The 21508-nt window shown below is 40.4% G+C and overlaps 1 protein-coding gene across 1 annotated transcript in view; it reads left to right on the forward strand.

Annotated features, from left to right (window-relative positions):
- The first annotated feature begins 1382 nt into the window (after positions 1-1382).
- Positions 1383-21508, forward strand: part of SPOCK3 (SPARC (osteonectin), cwcv and kazal like domains proteoglycan 3) — a 163213-nt gene continuing 143087 nt past the window's right edge. Inside the window, exons 1-2 of the mRNA XM_070948112.1 lie at positions 1383-1452; positions 1763-1966. Coding sequence (XP_070804213.1) covers positions 1763-1966 — 204 coding nt within the window. The 5' untranslated portion in view covers positions 1383-1452. The remainder of the gene's footprint in view (positions 1453-1762; positions 1967-21508) is intronic.

Genomic DNA, 21508 nt, shown 5'->3' on the forward strand with positions numbered 1-21508 from the left:
TAAAATGAGGACCCGGATTGTGGGGGCAATAGCTGACTTTGTATAAAAAAGAACACCACTTGGGGGGGGCGAAAGCCCTACTAAGCAGGTATATACAAAAGTATGAAAGCTATTGCTTAATGCATTGTAAGCCGCCCTGAGTCTCCGGAGAAGGGCGGCATATAAATCAAACCAATAAATAAATAAATAAATAGACGCAATGTTCCGTAAACGCTGATATAAACTTGCTTCAATCTGAACTTTCTCTAAATTGTCTCTCCTGAAACTTCCTTTCCCGGGCCTTCTTTTCCAAATTTTGCCATTTTCTGGGGACAAACAGCAAAAGTGTGCAAGCCCAAACCTCCTCTCTTTTGCTTATTTTCTTGGGCATTGCAGCAGAGAGGATTCGATCAGGGAGCTTAGTGGCAGAGCCCCAAACGCCTCTCCTTGCCACTGCAGTTCACCTCCCAGGGCTGTGCAGTCACTATAAAGAGAAAGCAGCCACCTCATCCAGGCACCCTAAGCCTGAGTTTGTACAGCACACACAGGTCTAAAAATAACCAAGCGTGTGTTGTGTCATGTGAACTACAGCCTAAGGAGAAACCTAGATTGGCCATAGGAATGAGGAGCAGAGGAATGAATGAGGGAATAGCGAGGTGATAAAGATGCCACTGGCTCCCCCATGGAAAGAAACCTCTGGTGTTTTCTTCCCAGCTGCCCCAACTTTGGAGCCCAACAGAATAAGGGGAGTAAAGAAAGAAAATTGAGGTAGGGGCCATCTCTGCCTTATTTGGCATACCCCGTTCCATGTGTGTCACCCCTTCCCGCCTCCTCACATCTCACCCCCCCCCCCCCCCAAACCAGGAGTGGCAAAGCTCAGAGGCTAATGCCAGCCTGATAAAGGGAAGGCGATGGGATGAACCTGCGGGCTTTTCTGGCACGATTTGCCTCCTGCCCTTTTCCGGCTAAAAGAGCAAGAAAAAGGCGGGGAAAGGGCTTATTCCCCTCAGTTTACCCCCTCCTCAACCCAGAGCCGACATTCTTTCAAAATAAAAGCGACCGAGCGAACCCTTCTCTTTTGCCTCCCGCCGCCTAATCGCCTCATCGGAGCTGAGCTTTGGCAGCCTAACGGCCCCATATCCTCAGAGACCTCTGCCTCAGCCCCCACCCCACCCCCGCCACTCTCCGCAAGGGGAGACAGCCCGGGCTTTTGCCTGCCGCTCGTTTAGAGTTGCGCGCCGGGGTGGGTTGAAGTGGGGGGGGGGAGGAGGAGGAGGAGGAGGAGGGCCTGCGAGGCGGCGGCAGCGGCGGCGGGCGGCCGGGAGAGGCGCGCGCTGGGCGCAAAGGAGCTGAGTGGACGGCTGGCGGGCGGATTGCAATAGCAGCATCTTCAAGAAGAGATACCATTGGCAGCGGCGGCGGCAGCATCTAGCTGCCTTCTCGGTCGCTGGAGTCGGTGGAATTTTCAGCAAGGTGATGGACCGCCTGGTTATCTGCCCCCCCCCCTTTTTTTTTTTAATTTTAAAGATAACTACTCTTCCCCTTCAAGGAAAAAGAAAACCCCACAACTCTTTTGTCGGAGGGAGGGAAACCTTTCTCGCCGTCTCCCCCCCCGTTTGCTTCGCTTTCTCTAGACTAGCAGCACCCCCCCCCCAATCTCCTTCTCCCCCCCCCCTCAACTGGCTCGGTTGGGGAGGGCCTCTCGCGGTGCGCCTAGGTTGCTTCTTTTTTTGGGGGGGGCTAACCATCCCCTTTTTTTTTGTTTCTCTCGCCCCCCCCCCAGATGTTCAAGGTAGCAGCCTTCGCCTGCGTGTGGGCAGCCGCTTGGTGCAATCCAGCCGTGGCGGCGGCGGGGTCGATAGCTGCAGCGACGGCGACGGGAGCCGGAGGCAGGTCAGACAGCGGGAATTTCCTGGATGATAAGCAATGGCTTACGACCATCTCCCAATACGACAAGGAGGTCGGACAGTGGAACAAATTCCGAGACGTAAGTGTGAGCTGAGCAAGCCCCCCCCCCCCGGGGTTTCTGGCTGCTATTCGCTTTCTGCCTTTTTTTTTTTTTTTTTTTTGCCTTCCTGCCCCCAAGGCTGCTTACCTGCGTCCTGGCTGCAGGCGGGATTATCTTTCCGCGGGGAAGTTTTTCGCCTTTCTGTCTCTTTCTGTCCTTTATGAATCCAGCAAGGCTGCCCCCCCCCCCAACAACCACCCTTCGTCAATTCTGTATTGCAGCTTGAGTTTATTTTAGAACCAAAATTAGACCTCCTATTAGGCGCCCCTTACAGCGGCCAACTTTTCCCATTGCTCCCCAATGGGGAGTTTTGGAGCATTAAAAGAAGGTTTGGAGTATTAAAATAAGGAGGGGGGGCGCAAAAGTGATTCTGTTTTATATTTTTTTTACATCGGAGTTGCAAAAGTGCATCGTCTCCCTCCCTTCCCCCCCCCAAACTCCCACCCCCAATCTTTCTCTAGGTAATGTATCGAGAAGGCAGTCTTCTTTTTTAATGATAAATGTAAATAAAGATTATTTTTTAAAAAAGAAAAAAAGAAGGCAGGCATCGATCTTATGGCTTCATGGAATCTTTAAAAAAAAGGGGGGGAATGAAAAGAGACAATGCTACTTTGGAGGACTTCGAATGTCCACGAATGAATAAAAAAAAACCTTGATTGATGATGATGATGTGTTAAATAGCACCGAGGAAAAGGAGAAGAGGGAGGAAAGTAGATGTCCCTTCTTTTTTGCATGCTTGTGAGAATCGTACTGTATAATAAAAGCCATATATTGCATTTCTGAGGTCCAGGGAATGGAAACTATGCTGCAAAAAAAAGGGGGGTGGGGGGGGGTGAAAAAAAGAGTATTCAGCATGCTACAAAAAAAAAATGAATAAAATCTATGACCACCAAGCAAAAATAGGTTTTCAGGGTGGAAAATAAGGTGTTTTTTCCCCCTTCATTAGTCTAGAAAGAGTGGATAGAAAAACATTGTAACCCCTTTTGATGGAAATGAGTTAAGCTTTTTGAGTCTGCCTGTTTGCCATGTTCAGTCATGGTATATATATATATAATAATTGGTAACTGACAGGTTTTCTACTGCCATAGAACTCCGTGTTTAAATGTGGGTTGTAGTATTCGGCCTCATGGGAAAAAAGTAAGGAAAGTTGAAAGCAGCATCATGCATGCATGCATGCAACAGGGTTACAGCTGATGCAAAGCAATCACTGTGTCTTTTCTTTCCCTGTTTCTAATTTGGCCTGTTTAGAAGGGTCAAAGCCAAGAAGTTCACTCAGTGTGTAAAATGCTTCTCAATGAATGACAGAATTGAGATGGGATGCAAAACTGTTGTGAATTGGAAAGCACCCGTAAGCCATTTTCTATCTGCTTGCTTCATCTATTTTTAATTAGGCATATTAAGTACACTGTATTGTATACTTTTAAAGCGTTCAGAACAATGCAGCTACTGAAAAGAAAAGAAAGTGTTTCCCCATTTTTTATACTAGATTAAAACAGGTTAAATTACTAGTTTCTGAACCATTGAAATGCTTGCTTGAAGGTTTATATTGAAGGCATAACTTGACTTGTGCAGCCTGAGCTAAACGTGTTTAATTGGAATTAATCATTCATTGAAATGTATGCCTACAGATGTTTGCAACCAGACTGAATACATCCTGGGAAGAAAATAATACTTATTGTAGTAGTACTTTATTCTGACTGAATTGTATGCCCTGTGTTGTTTAGAAAATAGTTCTTTGGAAGGAATTGGTGTTTCTATTTTTCTCTTTTAAAAATACCTGTCCAAAGCCCTAACATTGTCTTTATAGTTTTTTCTAAACTGTACTTGGAGAAGAAGCTTGCTACTTGTATTATTTATATTTACTATGAATAATAATGATGCATTCACAAAATGATTAATGTACTTTCTTGTTGAATAGCTTGAAGATGTAGAAATTCCATACCCTAGTGCACACTGATGGTAATTTCTGCCCTTGAGACACTAATATTTTCCTAAGAGAGTTTGCTCACATTCCTTGAAATCTCCATATTGGACTCCCTTGGCATTTCGGTTGATGTTTCTGAATCCACCGGCCAGCACTTTGGTTTCTGCTCCATAGATTGTCAGGAGCTCAAGACTGCATCAATTCAGAATCTTTGTTTTGCTTTGTTTTCTCTCACAAACTGAGAGAAGTTTGTGTTGGCTTTTGACAAATCCTGGTAGCTACAAAAATGGCAAAAGATATTATTTGATGAAAGAGAATATGAGAAATAGGGATCTGTTCATGGTGATGGGGATAAACCGAGGCAATATCATAGTATCTCAAGTTTATAGTCATGGAAAATGGTGTGCATTTTGTAGAAATAATTTTTCAAGCCATTTGTTTTAGTTGTTTAGTTGCAGAATGTGAAATATTAATTGGAAACCTGCTTTGCTACAGTGTGTGTCCTTTACTTATTAATTTCTAGGACTGTCACTTTGATTTTCTGCTTGCTACCAGGAGAGACCGTGAATTCAGTGGAAAAGGCTTCTGAGCACCAAATTAGTAGATTGGTGTTTGTTATCAGTGTTTTCCTTAATCTGTTTTTTTTAAAGATGTTCAAATGGATTTTGTTACTTAGTCTGTCATGTAATGAGTACATATTTCCTGTTTTGAGTGTTAATTGAGTGCATTGATTGTCACCCCCAGGCATCACAAACTTTGTGATAGTTTGCACTTATTTCTATTGGATAAAAGTGGGATTTTAATCCATAGCACTCTCTTAAAAAATAATACTATTGTTCATAAATTACAAATGTTAGCAAACACTGATCTACCATATTTTTACAGATAATTAAAAAAGAATGGTTTGCACTTCTTAAGATGATAATACTTTGGCACTAAGCATTCTTATTTATGAAAAGAAATTATATGGTTAAGATAGTGGCAAATTCCTTCAATAGTTTTATCAATGTCTGGACAACAACCATAGCTGAACATAATGAGTAAACATAATATGAAAACTCAGTTAAGATACTTTTTTAAAGTATACTTTTGGGAACTCTGAAGTTACATGCTTTCCATTCTGTTTATTCTGAGCTGATGTTTTTGTATGGAAAACCAGAGCAATTGGCCAAAGAGAGATTGATGTGTATATAAACTTTAATAGCATATAAATGGTATACTAACCCTATTCAAAGGTTTTAAAGTTGATGTGAATGAGGCTGCAGCCTGAAATCAAACACTGTCTAATTTACAAACGTTGGATGTTATAGTGGAGAATTAGAATGAACTTGATGTTTCACCATAAGTGTATACAAACATTACTTTAGGGTGGGGTTTGGTGATTTTTTTGCCTTATGTCATGAGAATTATGCGTTCACTCAGGTGTTAGGCTGTTTTGCTTCTAAATGTGTATGTAATCATGTTTCTTGTATGATGATTGCTAATATCATCCTTATAATAGAAAATCTTGAAGATATCTGATTTTTATTTTTTTTAAAAAAAAAGTACTGGAGGAAACTTCTTCCAACTTTTGTTTAAAAAATCCTTTTAACTGCTTAAATTATTTAACTGGAATTAGCTATAGACTTACTGTAGACTTTTACTTGAAATTAAGCCCAGCTAATGTCAGTGCAGCATAAATCTGGTTTGGAATGGCTAATATGATGTTCTGTAAATATTTTAATAACTTTCTGTGACAGTCATTCAGTAAAAAGTTAGAATAACTGTTTTTGAAATGCATTAGGTCAATAAATGAGTAAACACTTATTCTAATGATATTAACTCATCTTCTGATAAAAGCTTAAATCTATCAATTGTAGAAACAAATATACCAGAGTACTTTATTACTATATTAACCTATAACAAATTGATTGTTTGATTATGTGCTATCAAGTTGGTATCAACTCTTAAGCATCTACATAGATTTCCTCCTTGATGGGTCCCCAAACTATGTTTTTACCATTATTAACTTCCCCATCCAAATTCAACAGGTATAGTTTGATATATCACTTCTTTAATTTCTCATTATCATGCAGTTGTTAAAGACATTGATCCCACATCAGAAAAAAAATTAAGAGTCTTATTTATACTTACTAATATCTGGATTTATTGCAAATGTTGTCTTTAAAAAACATATAAGTAGGAAAATATGATTGTTTCAGCAGTAAGAAATGGTGATTGTCAGTATGACTAATTCAGCCTTTCTACCACTTTGTGGCTTGCAGATGTGTTCTACTTCAACTTTTGGCCCTTTCTGGTTGCAAATTTCTGACCTTAGCAATGTAATATTTCTGAGGTGCCTCCAATGGGAGAGACCACACTAATTTAAAAGGGTTATTTTGGAAATGATTTAAATTCTGCCTCTAATAGCAGTTAAAATTTGAAATGTTAATTTTCCCTATTAAATTGTTTTTCCTGCTTTATGTTGTATCCTGCTTATGCAGTTTAACTTCATTCAAGTGCAGTGATTATTTAGGTTTTCTTACATAGTGTTAAATTGTATTTCAAGCATGCTTTTTGTAAAATAAAGGAAAAGCCTTTGACAAGTTCTTCTAATGTGAAAAGCAGTATTTAAAGGCTTAACTCAGGAATTAACTGACAAGATTGATTTATGTATCACATAATGACCCCAACTTCTGGCTCATTGACTCAGCTTTCCAAAAGTGATTTAGAACACAATAGAAGGGAATTGAGAGCAGTTCAGTAATAACTATTCATAACCTTAGCTTATTTAAGATTTGTTGCACCTTTTCCTGGTTTATTAGATTGGCACTGGATTTCCTAGTTGAATAATTAATATTATATCCACTAAAACAAGTTCATTCCAAAGAATATTGTGTAAAACCTGTTTGAATGTTTATTTTCACTTTTATGGAAGTGGTTTAACACTCTTGACATAAAACTTGTCTTACAGAAAAACAGACGAAAGTATAGGATTTAAAGGATATATTTTGTAGGGCTGCACAACTTCTAAGGATTATTGCTTTCTTGACAAAGATGGAGCAAGGCATCTCTTTAAAGCTAAAGTATTATGGGATATACGGTATGTTGAGGGACTGTGCAAAGTGGACCTTTTGATTCTATGATGATTTTTTTTTTTTTTTGCTTTGTGTACCTGATTGTCCCTCAAGGTGTCCCTTGCAAAGCTTGGAAGACTCAAACTTTCCCAAGAGCTGAAGAATGTTACGAAAAAGCTGCAACATACTTTTTTTACAATTTTTTTCTTAGAATCCTTCATCTTTCACAAAAGCAAATGAGATTTCTGTTCAAGCACAAGATTGTATACAGACATTTCTTTTTATCATTTGTAAATATGGACATGATAAGAAACAATATAGAGTTTTGGGGAACAAAACAAAGCAAATCTATGTTTCACACAGGCTTAATAATTATCTAGATTAGATTTTAATATTTAACTTTGTCAGCCAGCAAAGAGCCTCTTTCTTCCCTGCTGATCTCATCACTTAGCATGCCATCATGGTTAGTGTGCTAAGTGATAGTATGCTAAATCACTTATTCATGAATAAGTATGACTGAATTTGTGCAGCATAGTAATCCATAAATCATGGTTTATAAATCTCAATGGTTTGTTTTTGGCTTCACATACCTGAACCCACCAACTGCTTGTATAACTTAATATAATGTATGCAAACACCCAAACTTTGTTTTGTATCAAACTTCTATTGCCAATTGTTTAGCAAAATTTAAAAAGTATTGCATTATTGTAAGAATGGTTTTAAGTTTAAAGGAAGCTTTTCTAAGGAGACATTGCTAGAAACACAGAAAATCTTGTTGACTTTATGATTTCCCTTCCAATATGTTGATCAGGTCAACAAATAAAACACCTTTGCCATGATAAACAAAAGAAGTAATACTATTCCATTCTTTATGCTGCTTTACTGTAAACTTAGGAGGTTTGAACTTTCAAAATCTAGAAGACACCAGCTTGGAGGAACAAGAGGATGCATTTAAAAATTGGGATTTTTAGAAAATTCTTCCATATAACTGTATGTAGACAAGTAAAATGATGTTTTTGGACAAGACTGAGTAAAAGGAAAATGTTTTTGTTAAACTGGTATACTATGCAACTCAGGGTGTTACTCCCCTCCTCCGCACTAGAATGGTTTCTAGGTTAATGAAGGAAATTTTGGGGGGAAATATTCCCCTATCAGCTGTCTTTTCCAATGTAGATCCCAAAAGGCCTTTCTTTATGATTCCAAATGGCCTCTGATGGAAGAAGGTTCTCTGAGTTTTGAGTAGGGATTTTAAAACATGCACTGCTCCAGTATCTCATTTATGGCTCCCAGGTCACTCATAACTGCAAACCCTAAACCGCTAAGTTTACTCCTTAAAATCCTTGACTCCATATTTTTGGGCTCACTTTTTGCAATCTCCTGTGCACTGCTTGGAGAATCCAAGCATAGGTTAATTTTAGTCTATTATGACGTCACTGAGTTGGAATTTCTTTGGCCACGCCTTCTTCCTCCGGCCGAGCCTCAGTTTTTTCAACTCAGTCTGAATGAAAGACTTGTTTGAGTTGGTTCCTTAAAATAAATTACTTAAAAAATTAGTTATATTAGGAAAATTGGCTATTTTTAAATTCCTTTCAAATTAATGTAATTAGAGCCTCTAAATTGATTTGGGAGTGGCGAAAACAGAGCGCAGAGAGTGATTAGCGCTGCAGACCTTACAAACAGTGTTTAGATTGCTGTGGCGGCCGCCATTACCGCTTGGCTCAGATCGCGCTGGGATTCATCCCTGACCATCTGGAAGGCATCGTGGGCACTAGGGAAGTCCGAGGCTTTGGTTTCCCTGCATTTTGAGAGCTGCTGGTGAGCAGCAGGCCGGAGGGAAGCGCGCAGATTGTGGGGCCAGTAGCCGCCATTTTGTGGGCGGCGACCATTTTGTAGCAGCATACAAGCAGCAAGTTTCTGGGAAAATTGACCAGCTGGGCAGCATTTGGAGCAAGGGACCTTCTCCGGAGGCCTGACCATCACAGAATATCGTGGCCACGCAAGTAAAAACTGTTTCGTCAGTTTATAAAGCGTTATTTGAGTGATTGGTTGCCACGTTGCTGGGAACAAGCCCTGCTAACACCTGAAGTGTCTGGTCATTGTTGCTGCTACTTGTAATCATAGCCTAACAAACCATTTCGCTGGCTTGGGCGTGATTTGAACTCTGATCTGCACAGTGAGTAAATCTTTCAGCTTTTATTCTCTTGGGGGTTTTTAAGCCTGCTTTCAAGGTTAGAGATGACTAATAGCAGTGATTCTGAAGATTCCCAATATCAGGCTGATTGTCCTGTTCTTAAAAAGCCCAGATTAAGATCTAGCAAGGCTTCTGTTACCACTCAAGCCAAATCTTCCAAATCCTCAACTGTGGCTGCTGAGAAAGATGCACTGAGGAGACAAAAAGCCTTAGAAAAGCATTTTGCAAAGGCTCAGCAACAAGCTGCAGCTTCTAAATCTCTCGAGGGGTCTAAGGATATGGGTGAGACTTCTAATTCTGTATCTTCAGAATTGCAGCAAGATGTTCAGTAGGATCAGCCTAATCGGTCTCCCACTGTACCCACGGGATCACATGGCTTTCAGGCAGTTCCCTTTCAGGAAGGTTTTATACCTGACCCTCCTCAGCCCCCATCTGATTCTTCTCAGGTGCCTGGCAGGCAGCGTTGTGCACCATCAGCCATGTTTACACCCACAGCAGCGGGCTGCGCCCCCTAGAGGTGACTCAGCAAACCTTATCCTCAGATTTACGTTTTGCCATTGTTCAGACCATTACCCAAGGTATTGATGAGACACTTGCACAAAAGGGAATTTTGGCTCCTTTACATCCAGAGCCTTCCAGATCAGATCCTATGCATCAACATTCGCATAAGCACAGAGAATATAGGGAGGGGTCCCGCCATGCATCTCCATCACTTCACAGCGAGGCTTCGCTGGAAGGAGAGGAAGAATTAGGTGACTTTGAAATGTCTGGAGATGAAGAGCTTGCCCAGGACAAGCCTTCTTATTCTGGTTTATTTCGTCCCCATCTCTTCAAGACATTACTACTCAAAGCAAAAATGACTGCTAATATGGGTCAGATGGAAAGATCTACCACTGAGGCTGGAGAATCTCAGAATCTTTGTGCCAGTCTCTTTACAGAGTGGGTTACTACGCAGGAAATTATTCCCTCTCCAAAATTCTTTGTAGATGTAATTCAGAGGCAATGGGCTCAACCTCTTTCAATCCCTGCACCTAGTGGCATGGACAAAAAGATGTATACTGTGGAGAAGGAACTGGAGGATCTTCTTCAGATTCCCTGAGTTGATCCTCCATTGGCTAATTTGGCTTTATCTGCAATTCTCCCTTCTGATACTGCTGAAGGTTTGAAGACTGAGGATAGGAAGGCGGATTTGGCTGCGCGCAAAACTCATCAGGCAGCGGCTTGGGCAGTTAGGACCACCACAGCAGCCTCATTTATGTCTAGAATGTCTGTTTTATGGCTAAAACAGATGCAGGCCAGGATCTTTCCAGAGGATGTACGTCTGCAACAGGACATCAGCAAACTAATAGCTGCAACTGAGTACACGGCTGACGCTTCTATTGCTGCGGCAAAGTTTGCCTCTACAGCCCTAGCATCTAATGTTGCATTCAGACGTTTATTATGGCTGCGCCAGTGGCAAGTGGACACAAAGTCCACTTTAAGGGAAGCCAGCAGTTTGGAGAGGCTCTAGATCCCATCCTAGTGGAGGGCAAGGATAAGAGGAAGGTTCTTCCTCAGCAGACTAGGAGAACTGATAGGCAGTGCTGTAGGCAGTCCTTTCGGATCACGGAGGCGGGATTCCCCGCCTCCCAGTAACACAGGCAACACTTTCCTGGGGGGGGACAGAGCGCAAGATAGATCAGGATTTTGAGACAGATTTCGACAATCGCAGTCAAGGCAGCCTTACAGGGGTTCAGGGGGATGCCCCTACCACCGCTCCAAATGACTCATGGGCTCAAATCCCAATTGGCGGCAGACTACAGAGGTTTGCCGACCAGTGGCGGGATACCACCACAGATGCGTGGGTCTTACAGACAATTACCCTAGGTCTGACCTTAGAATTTTGCTCCAGACCCCTCTTTGATTTCTTCAGTGCCCTGTCCCCAGAGAACCCATCAAAAAGGCCATGATGGAGGCGAGATTCAACACCTGCTGGATATCTCGGCCATCAAACCAGTACCAATTGGACAAAGGGGTTTGGGGTTTTACTCCGTACTCTTTCTGGTTCCCAAGAGTTCAGGCGGCCAAAGAGCTATACTGAATCTCAAAGACCTCAACGTTCACATAATTTACAAGAGATTCAAAATGCAATCTCTTCATTCAATTCTGAGTTGCCTCCGACAGGGAGATTATCTAACATCAATAGAACTCAAGGAGGCATACCTTCATGTCCCCATAAGAGAGTCTCACAGGAGGTTTCTCAGATTTGCATTTGCAGGACACCACTGGCAATATCGGGCACTTCCCTTTGGCCTCTCCTCAGCCCCACGCACCTTCACCAAATTGCTGGACATGATAGCAGCATGTCTCAGAGCACATCCCATTCGCCTGCAGTGCTATCTGGACGATGTGCTGATTCAATCATCGTCGCTCAGGCAGGCGCAACTGGATCTGCAGCTCACGATTCAGGTACTTCAGGATCATGGGTTTTCGGTAAATTGGGAGAAAAGCCTTTTGACACCATCCACCAGACTTACTCATCTGGGGGCGGTGATAGACACACAGTTATCTTAAGTGTTTCTGTCTCCAGACCGACAGGAAAGCATAAAAGACTTAGTTCAACAGGTGCAAGTGTCAGTTTCAGTGCCCTTACTGACTCTTTCCCAGCTGTGGGGGAAAATGATTTCCTGCTTAGCTATAGTTCCCTGGGCTCGTCTGCACTCTAGCCCCCTGCAGTGGCTACTTCTCCCCAGTCAGAGGTCAGGGTGCAGCAACTCACTGTGCAGAATCAGAGTTCCTCTACAGGTATGGCAGTCCCTGGATTGGTGGAAGTCGAAGGCCATGGAAGGCGGCTGCCTGTTTTGAGATCCTCCCAGACTGATCCTGACATTGGATGCGAGTCTCTTCGGCTGGGGAGCACACCTGGGGACCCAGGTGACTCAAGGAAGATGGTCTCAGCGAGAGCTACACAATGATATCAATTGGCTGGAGCTGAGAGCAGCCCATCTGGTGCTCTGTCATTTTCAAACCAAGTTGGTGAATCAGCATATTCTTCTGTTAACAGACAATGTCACAGCCAAGGCACATATCAACCACCAAGGGGGCACCCGCTCCAAACTCCTTATGTGCAAGGTGAAGAAATTGGGTCTCTGGGCGGAACAACATCTTCTGTCCTTGCGGGCGGAACACATCACCGGAACATCTAACTCCACAGCAGAATGGTTGAGTTGAATGACGATAGACCAGTCAGAATGGCGCCTTCATCTGGACTTGTTTCATCGCATCACAGTTCGATTCGGGGTTCCGATCTTGAACTTGTTTGCCACACCTCAGAACACTCACCTACCTCAGTTCTTCACCCGATTTTGGACTCCAACAGCAGAGGGGGTCGACGCCCTTCGTTGTCCATGCCCCCCCGACTTTCTTTACGTCTTTCCTCACATTCCTCTTCTCCAGAGGGTGATCCAGAAAATTCTGGAGGAGGAGTCCGAGGTGCTGTTAGTGGCCCCGCATTGGTCAAGGCGTCTCTGGTTTGCGGACCTGATGTCTCTGTCAATAGCACTTCCATGGATATTGCCATCGCACACAGTCTTCCTCAGCCAAGGGGCCCTTCAACATCCGGACCCCCAGTGGCTCAAGTTGGCCGCTTGGCGCTTGAGCGGGAGACCCTCAGGAAAGGACACTATTCACCGGAGGTGATTTCTACCATCCTTATGTCTAGGAAATCGTCTATGACCAGAATTTACAATGCCACCTGTGCTTCTTTCAGTCGATGGTGCACCACTGTAAATCTAGTTCCTACCTCTGCCATAGTCCCACAGGTGCTACAGTTCCTACAGCGGGGTCTGATGAAGAAATTATCGACCAATACACTCAGGCGCCAAGTTGCAGCATTGGCTACCATCTTGTCTGGCGAAGGACCTATTCCTCTCTCACACCATCCTAAGGTTCGTAGCTTTCTGAGGGGTGCGGCCAACTTATTACCTCCAACTGTACATAGGTACCCGATCTGGGACCTATCCTTGGTTTTACAAGCACTCACCTTACCTCCTTTTGAACCACTACGGACTACCACGCTTAGACTGTTTACGTTTAAGGTTGTGTTCTTATTCGCGATCATGTCTGCCCTTGCAGAGTGCCAGGATTTATGCATTTTTCACTCGGACAGAGTTATTCTTCAATTGGAGCCTACATTTGTGCCAAAAATAAATTCCTGGTTCCACAGGGCACAGGAGGTTATTCTGCCAGACTTTTGCCCCAATCCACAACATCTGAGGGAAAAGCGCTGGCATACGTTGGGTGTATGCTGTGCCTTAAAGAGGTATATTAAGCACACCGCGTCATTCCGGAGGCTTTATTCATGTCCTTCCAGCCCACCTCGATGGGGAAGAAGGTATCTCCATCCACCATTGGACGTTGGCTCAAGGCATGCATTGCCTTAGCGTATGAACAACAAGCTCATCCTGTACCATGACGCATCATGGCGCACTCTACTCGCAGTGCGGCCACCACGGCTGCCTGGGCTACACAAGCATCAATTTTGGAGATTTGCAGAGCGGCCACTTCGGCGACCCCTTCTGCGTTCATGAGGAACTACAAGTTGGATCAGTACGCTTCGGCGAAGCAGCATTTGGGAGGCGTGTTTTACAGAGAGTCCTGCAGGCCGAGGGGACCCTGGACCAACCTGCTTCCCTCCCAACATCACTTTAGCTTGGGTATATCCCATGCTTGGATTCTCCAAGAGTGCACAGGAGATTGAACGTTGGACTTACCTTGAACGTTCTATCTATGTGCACTGCTAGAGAGTCCAATCCCACCCTGGCTTGTACGGGTCCGGGGTCCAGGAGTGGTCGGTTCTTCAGATGTATCGCGTCTTCCTTGGTTCCAGTTTCGTTGAAAAAACTGAGGCTCGGCTGGAGGAAGAAGGCGTGGCCAAAGAAATTCCAACTCAGTGACATCATAACAGACTGAAATTAACCCATGCTTGGACTCTAGCAGTGCATATAGATGGAACGTTCAAGGTAAGTCCAATGTTCATTCTTTCCAAAAACCGTAGGTTTTAGCACTAGTAGTTTTTCCTATGCGTGGATTTCAGTGTTTATGAAAACAAGTTCCTGAAATTTCAAGACTCCTTGAATCAAAACGACCCCATACATCAGCACAGATTTTGCTATATTATTTGCTGTTATTTGCAAATTCTAACATGCACATTGTAAAATGCCACAATATTTGACTCCTTTATGAATGACAGGTCTGTTTTTAAATTTTTTGTCACAGTTCTATTATATTCTTGTAGAATTCTTTAAAGTAATCATTCTTCTTACTTATTTCTCTTCTGAACTAAAGTTGTAGCTGCTAACATTCTCAGTTGTGTCACTTTCCTGTAATTGCCTACAGGCTAAAGAAATCATGTATATTCTAAAAGGAACCATAAGATCAAAAATTCTTTTAGCCTTATTGACGACTCTTTTGATTCTGTGATTGGAAATGACAAAATGAACAGCCGCAGTAAGCAAGCCTGCTGTTTTCTGGCAGCGTAGGTCTATCTATAGGCTCTTTTCTTCTCTTCAGAAACAAATTGGAGGAGAATGCCCTCTTTCCATCAATGCCTGCCAAGCAGATACAGACTTGTGAAATACTAAAACTCAGCTTTTCTTGGCAGAGTTTTTCAAATGCTTTGTGCTTTTGATGTGTAATATAAAATTCCCAGTTCATTCAGCAGTAATGCTGTTTCTGAATTGATAAAATAGAGGAGAGACTCTGTAAAATCTAAAATAAGTAGTACATTTGAAAGCAACCCCCAATTCCATGTATTTATCTATAAATGTTACAGTTTTGATAAATAATTTAGAGTCTTCTACAATACTTTATAAACAATTCCATCTTTTAATGATTCTTAAATTAATTTAATTCGGTGTCAAGAGACTTAAGTGATAATTTGGAGTAATTTCTACCGTGTTTTCCCGAAAATAAGACCCTGTCTTACATTTTTTTGAACCTTGAAATAAGTGGTTGGCCTTATTTTCATGGAGGTCTTATTATTTTGGGGTGCTTAGAGCAAGACGGGGCTCCTCTTGCCGTCTTACCTAATTTCCAGCTGTCTCCCTAACCATAACCAGAAGAAATGGCGGGGACTGGCTGTGCATGCGATTAAATATTTTCGGGGAAGGTTTATTTTCAGGGAAGGGTTTATTATCTGTGGAGATCTTATTTTTGGGAAAACACGGTAGGTTGGACTACTTAAAAAGCAAGTAAGAAAATACGTTACTTAGTGATATTTTATTTACCCATGGATAATGTTTAGCTGAGGGAAGCTAGCTAAACTGCTGGATATTTCAAAGATAGAAAAGTATTAATATGCCACTCTGTAGGCTGGCCTTGTAAGATCAGGTAAAGCAGATAACTGTTTTATTTTGCCTTTACTGTCTTTCTGTCAATCCATAATCTTTCTTAAAGTTGCCATAGGTTATTCAGTGGATATGGCTGTACATCATTAGTTGGTCTTACGTCTTTACTCTTATTGGAATTGACTTTTGCCATCTGTGCCTAATAAACCACAGCCACTAAAAATAGGTTTCTACTGTACAAATGGGTAGTAGCAGCAGAATAGGGGGGTAGTTTGTATGAAACATATTACAACTCCAAATGTAATATGGCTTCAACACTTAGATTCCTAAGAATGATCTTCTTTTTCTTTCTGTTTTAAATTTAATATCTGAATTGAAACCATATTATTTATTTTTTGTTTGCTTGACTAGTAATATTAGATTTAGAAAGCTTGGTAATGGTGACTACAGAATGGGAAATGTAAGTCTTTAAAAAGTAAAAATGTATTGAATTAAGGAAATCAGCTTTGTGTGGTTAAAGTATGTGCATCAAATATTGTCATGAAAATAATTCAAGTTGCCAGAATCGTCTTTTAGAGTTGAGAGATTTGCATGGAAATGGCCTTTTTCAAGAAAAAATGTTCTTGATAGGGTCCATGATATGTAAAAAACTCTTGCACTAACTTCTACCTGCATTCAACACAGGGCTGTGATGCAACATTTATGTAGTCCATATTCACATTCATTTTGAGTTTTACGGTAATCTCAGATCTTGATCTATGCAATAAAGCAGAATCACTATAAAACAGAGGCTGCCAATTATGATGACAGACTGAGCAAGTGGACCTGTCACTCAAATAATGTTAAACTAAGCACCTTTTTTCTACTGGCTTCCTGTGGAAGCCCATATACAATTCAGAGGTTTTGACAGTCTTAGAACTTCAAAAAGAAAAGAAAGAATTGAGAGATATGAACATGCTAGAGCAGGGGTCTCCAATTTCTGCAACTTTAAGACTTGTGGACTTCAACTCCCAGAGTTCCTCAGCCAGCTTTGCTTTGCTGGCTGAGGAACTCTGGGAGTTGAAGTCCACAAGTCTTAAAGTTGCCAAGGTTGGAGACCCCTGTGCTAGAGTGAATATCTTGGGATTTATCTAAATAATTCAGTTAGAGAGAAACCTTCAGAAAATGGATTCATTTTTTCAGTCAAGGTTCAAGCCCAGGCATATGGCTGGTGTTGATTTTTATCAGTGTCTATATGTCAGTGTACCTCTCTTGGTCCTAATACAGAAAGTCCTTGACTCACAATAGTTCATTTAGGGTCTATTCAAAATTACAATGGAATTGAAAAATGTGACATCGTTTTTCACACTTACGACTGGTGTAGTATCCTCATGGTCACATGATCAAAATTCAGATGTTTGACAACTGATTCACATTTATGACAGTTGCAGTGACCACCTTTTCCGACCTTCTGACAAGCAAAGTCAAAGGAGAAACTAGTTTAGCTTAACAACCATATTGCTAACTGAACAACTGCAGTGATTCACTTAACAATTGTGGCAAGAAAAGTTGTAAAATGGGGCAAAACTTACTTAACAGCTGTCTCACTTAACAATGGAATTTTTTGGCTCAATGGTAGTTTTAAATTGAGGATTACCTGTATATTTCTCTGTATAGGAGAGAATATTTTCATCTTTGATCTAATTTTTGACTAAGCTATAGATCATGTACTATATTCATTTATTTACTTATAAATTCTTATATTTATAGAAGAGAATATTTTGAATCATGAAGTTGGAACAGGTTTGCATCTTTTGATATAGGTGGGAGGCCAGAAATGCAGCTGATGCAGTGTAACAACCTCTATTAATGAATGTAATTTTCCTATTGCACTAATAAGCCTTTAGGATGAGCAGTTGCTTAATGGTTGGTATATTTTGCAAGATAAAATTAATGATCTTCATTATCCAGTAGCTAACATAATTTGGTTTCTTCATTGATTCTTAAATATGATGTATTTTGTAAATTAAAGGAACACACTAGGCTCTTTCAGCATACTAAGTAAAGGAGCCAGCAGTGATACTTTCCTATAAGAACAGAATAGATAATGACAGAAGAATTACAGTTTTGTCATTTAGAAAGAGCTTGTATCTTAGCTAAGGAAGCTATGTTGTATAGTTGTATGATAAATTGATCTGTGGAACATTCTAATTCTATTCGATTCAAAGAATGTTAGGGCAATCATTGTACAATTTAATCTGTTATATAGACATGTTTTGGGAGATGGACCGTATATGTGTTGGAGAAGAATCAAATTCTTAATACTTTTCAACTTATGCTTAATTGTGATGAAAAATAAATGTAATCAATATACTGTACATCTGAATTATAATTTATTCTCTACCAGGTTTTCTTAAACTACTTGTTTGAGAGGCATAGCCAGCTAAATATTGGCTTTGGCCACATCATTTTCTTTGGCCCTTACTCTTGCTCTGTTACAGAAACATCTTGGAATATATTTATCTGTTGAATATGTTCTGTAGTTAGTTGACTGACTATGGCTTCATGTGACTTTACTGAAGGCATGTTTTAGGGAGGTACTGTACAATCTTTGAAAAAAATAGCTTCGTGCAGTACTGCACAAAGTACTTCGTGCAGTACTGCAGCTAGTTCAGCAGATCAGCGGATCAAATCTCACCGGCTCAAGGTTGACTCAGCCTTCCATCCCATCATATATTGGAACACTGCTATCATGTCTCCTTCTTTTCATTAGACTAAACTTACCCAATTCCTGTAAGCATTCTTCATATGTTTTAGCTCCAGTCCCCTAATCATTCTTGTTGCTCTTCTTTGCACTCTTTTCTGAGTCTCAACATCTTTTGTATATTGTGTTGACTAGAACTGGACACAGTATTCCAAGTGTAGTCTTACTTTGTAATGCAGTACTAGAATATTGTTTAGTATTGTTCTTTTTGTTCTAATCTCTAATTGATTGTTGTGTTCCTTTTGTGTCCTTCCTCTTACGTCTCATGTACCATAAAAATCACAAAAATGATACCCTTGCTGAGCTGACGCAAGATAAGACATTGGGGTTTGTAAAGCAGCTGTCATAAGCACTGTAGAGTTAAGGGGCAGGGCAAAGTTGGAGGGTTCAAGGAAAAGTTGGTAGTATAGCTTTCACCCGTTAGTAAGTATTCTGCACTTAGTGCAGCTTGGACAAAATAACATCCATGAAGAAACTTACCATATGATTTTCTTTTTATACCATGTTTGCCTAAAATCTCATAATTTTGAACAAAGCTGAATCCTCAGTCTGCCATTGCTACTCATTAAATGATCTGATATTTTAGGAAGATTAGTTGTAATAACAGTATTCTTTACTGTATATTAGGCCTTTATATAAAACAAAGGAACATCCAGTAAATTGTCAGGCTTCAGGAATAGAATTACAATGGTAACTTGAGTGCATTTTCCAAGAAGAGTGCAGCAATTAGATTTTTCTAGGAAAATTTGAAACAATGCAGCTTTGTAAGATGCCTGTTAATTATCTTTTTATGGGTTATAGTAGAAATTATAAGGAAACAATAAATACAAGACAACAACCTTACTTAAAGCACTTTTCTGTAATTCACTGAAGTAGTGATTCAGAGAACCTGTTCATACACTGCACTGAGTCAAATTATAATATAATTTAATTGGTTTGGGCAAATAGTTTGATTAATTTTGGTGAAAGCTAGACATTAGAATACATCAAACACATTTATGGTTTAGTACAGAGGTCCTCAAACTTGGCAGCTTTAAGACTTGGCAGCTATGCTGGCTGGAGAATTCTGGAAATTGGAAGTCCACAAGTCTTAAAGCTGCCAAGTTTGAGGACCTCTGGTTTAGTACATTGTATGAAACTAGCCAATACTGGATTATCAATAAACCAGAAACAAATAGCACCACAAGTTATGTGAATCCAGTCAGTATTAGATCTTGAATTCCAGATCATTGTTTAAACTGAATTTGAGTGTGTGCTACAAGTATAAAAAAAATATGGTCCATACAGTAATTGTACTTCAGGAAAATATTAGAATTTAAAATGTAAGGCAATAAACATAAGTAATCTTATATATTGGAAATAATTAGGCATAGTTGCTAGATTAAGGGGGGGGGGGAAACTTCCATACAAATTCTCTCATTGCAAAAGGAGAGATTGAGATTTGGTTCCCCAAGATGGCTTTTAGAAAAATATTGTTTCTATTCTATTCACTGAACTTCTTGAAACTTAGCACTGAAGGGGTTGATTCTGTATTCATAGGTTTGTAGAACAATAGGATTAAGGTCTTTTTCTCAACTCGGTTCATGTTATAACATTTTTGCTGTGAAGAAGAGGCATGTGATCTCTGCTGAGTCAAATTCAGTTTTGAGAACCGCAAAAGTAAACCAAGCATCTGTGATAAGATCTTGTAGGCAGAGAAACTGCCCAATAATCTTACAAAAATCTCTGGAAGAGCATGACATTGTGAATGGATTAATGGAATTTATTTACCAAAAAAATTAAACATATACAGCCTTAATCTACATAATTAAAAAACTAATCTTTATTTCATGATGGAATAACCTTTGGATGGTAATATATTTTCCTCAGAAAGCATTTTATTTAAAAAAAATCCAATTTAAATAAAAAAACTGATTTTTTTGATTTTTTTAAAAAAAATCATTGATTTTTATCCACCCTGGAGGCAAGTAACTGTATAAATTAAACCCACAAAAGGAATCTGATTTGAAAGCAGTAGATTTGATGGACCTTACAGACTTACAACTGAGTTGACTCCATATGCCTTCCTGAAGTTCAAGCCTGCATTCTTATATAACAGCAGAAAACTGATTTAGTGGATAAGTGATAAATTGGCCTTCTTTAGGAGGATTTAAGGAAATAGGGGAATGGATTTATCACAGTTAACTGGAAAACAATTTGATCTGGACAACTAGAAAAATCTCAGTACTGTACTGTAGAATAAGAAATTGAAAATAACACTCCCAACCAAAGTAGTGGCAGATCATTTCTGTATTCTTGCCAAGAAAATTCTGTATGTAGTCACCAGGATTTAAAATTAAGTTGGCCTGATATCAACTTTTTAGCTGCCATCCTCGCAGAATATTGATATATTTGATTTTTAAATACATAGGGAGATTTAAGAAACTGAATGAAAACACATCTTAGTGACAGATGCAAGCAACCAGAACCACTCATGAATAGGCCCAAGTTTTATTTTATTGTCAATCACCTATATTACAAGAACCTTGCCAGACTTTCTGCTTTCCCTTGGGAAACGGCACATATAGTCAAAAGGGTTTGACCCAGTGGTGGGATTCAGCCAATTCTCACCTATTCGGGAGAACTGTTGTTAACTTTCTAAGCAGTTTGGAGAACTGGTTGTTGGAAGAAATCTTATTTTGTTTTTTTTCCACTTTACAGGGCTAATCCTGTAAGGAAGGCAGGAAGGAAGCATTCTGGTGTTGTTTCTAGCCTAATCTTTATTGCCCTGCTTACAGAAACTGCCTCTCCGGTTAATCCTTATTACAATGTAACAGCTAAGGTGAAGCGCCCATCGACGTGAGTAATGTTGAGTTGGCCACGCCCACAGTCACATGACCACTGAGTCACACCTACCCAGCTGGTCATTAGGGCAGAGAACTGGTTGTTAAATTATTTGAATCCCACCACTGGTTTGACCTCCCCTGATCAAACTCTAAACTAGAATGTCTCTTTATTCAGCCCTAAAGGTGCCCCCGCTTCATTTGGTGGTTCCACAATATCTAATAATATCTCCATTTTTTTTTGCCTTTGTTTGAGCTCTTTCAATTGATTTGGAATCATAATTTGAAACTATTTTAGTAATACAGTAAGAAATAAACAAGTTTCAACTACTACTTTGCTACTTGTAGAAACAAGGTCAGAAACATAGAATATTGTGCAATGCAATTTTAAATTGCAATAATATTTAAAAGATAGAGTCTCCCTCTATGTGAGCCTGATTCCTAATTGCTATACTTTAT

Source organism: Pituophis catenifer, unplaced genomic scaffold, assembly GCF_029215685.1.
Source record: "Pituophis catenifer annectens isolate HBS135680 unplaced genomic scaffold, rPitCat1.0.hap2 SCAF_8, whole genome shotgun sequence".
Lineage (NCBI taxonomy): Eukaryota > Metazoa > Chordata > Lepidosauria > Squamata > Colubridae > Pituophis > Pituophis catenifer.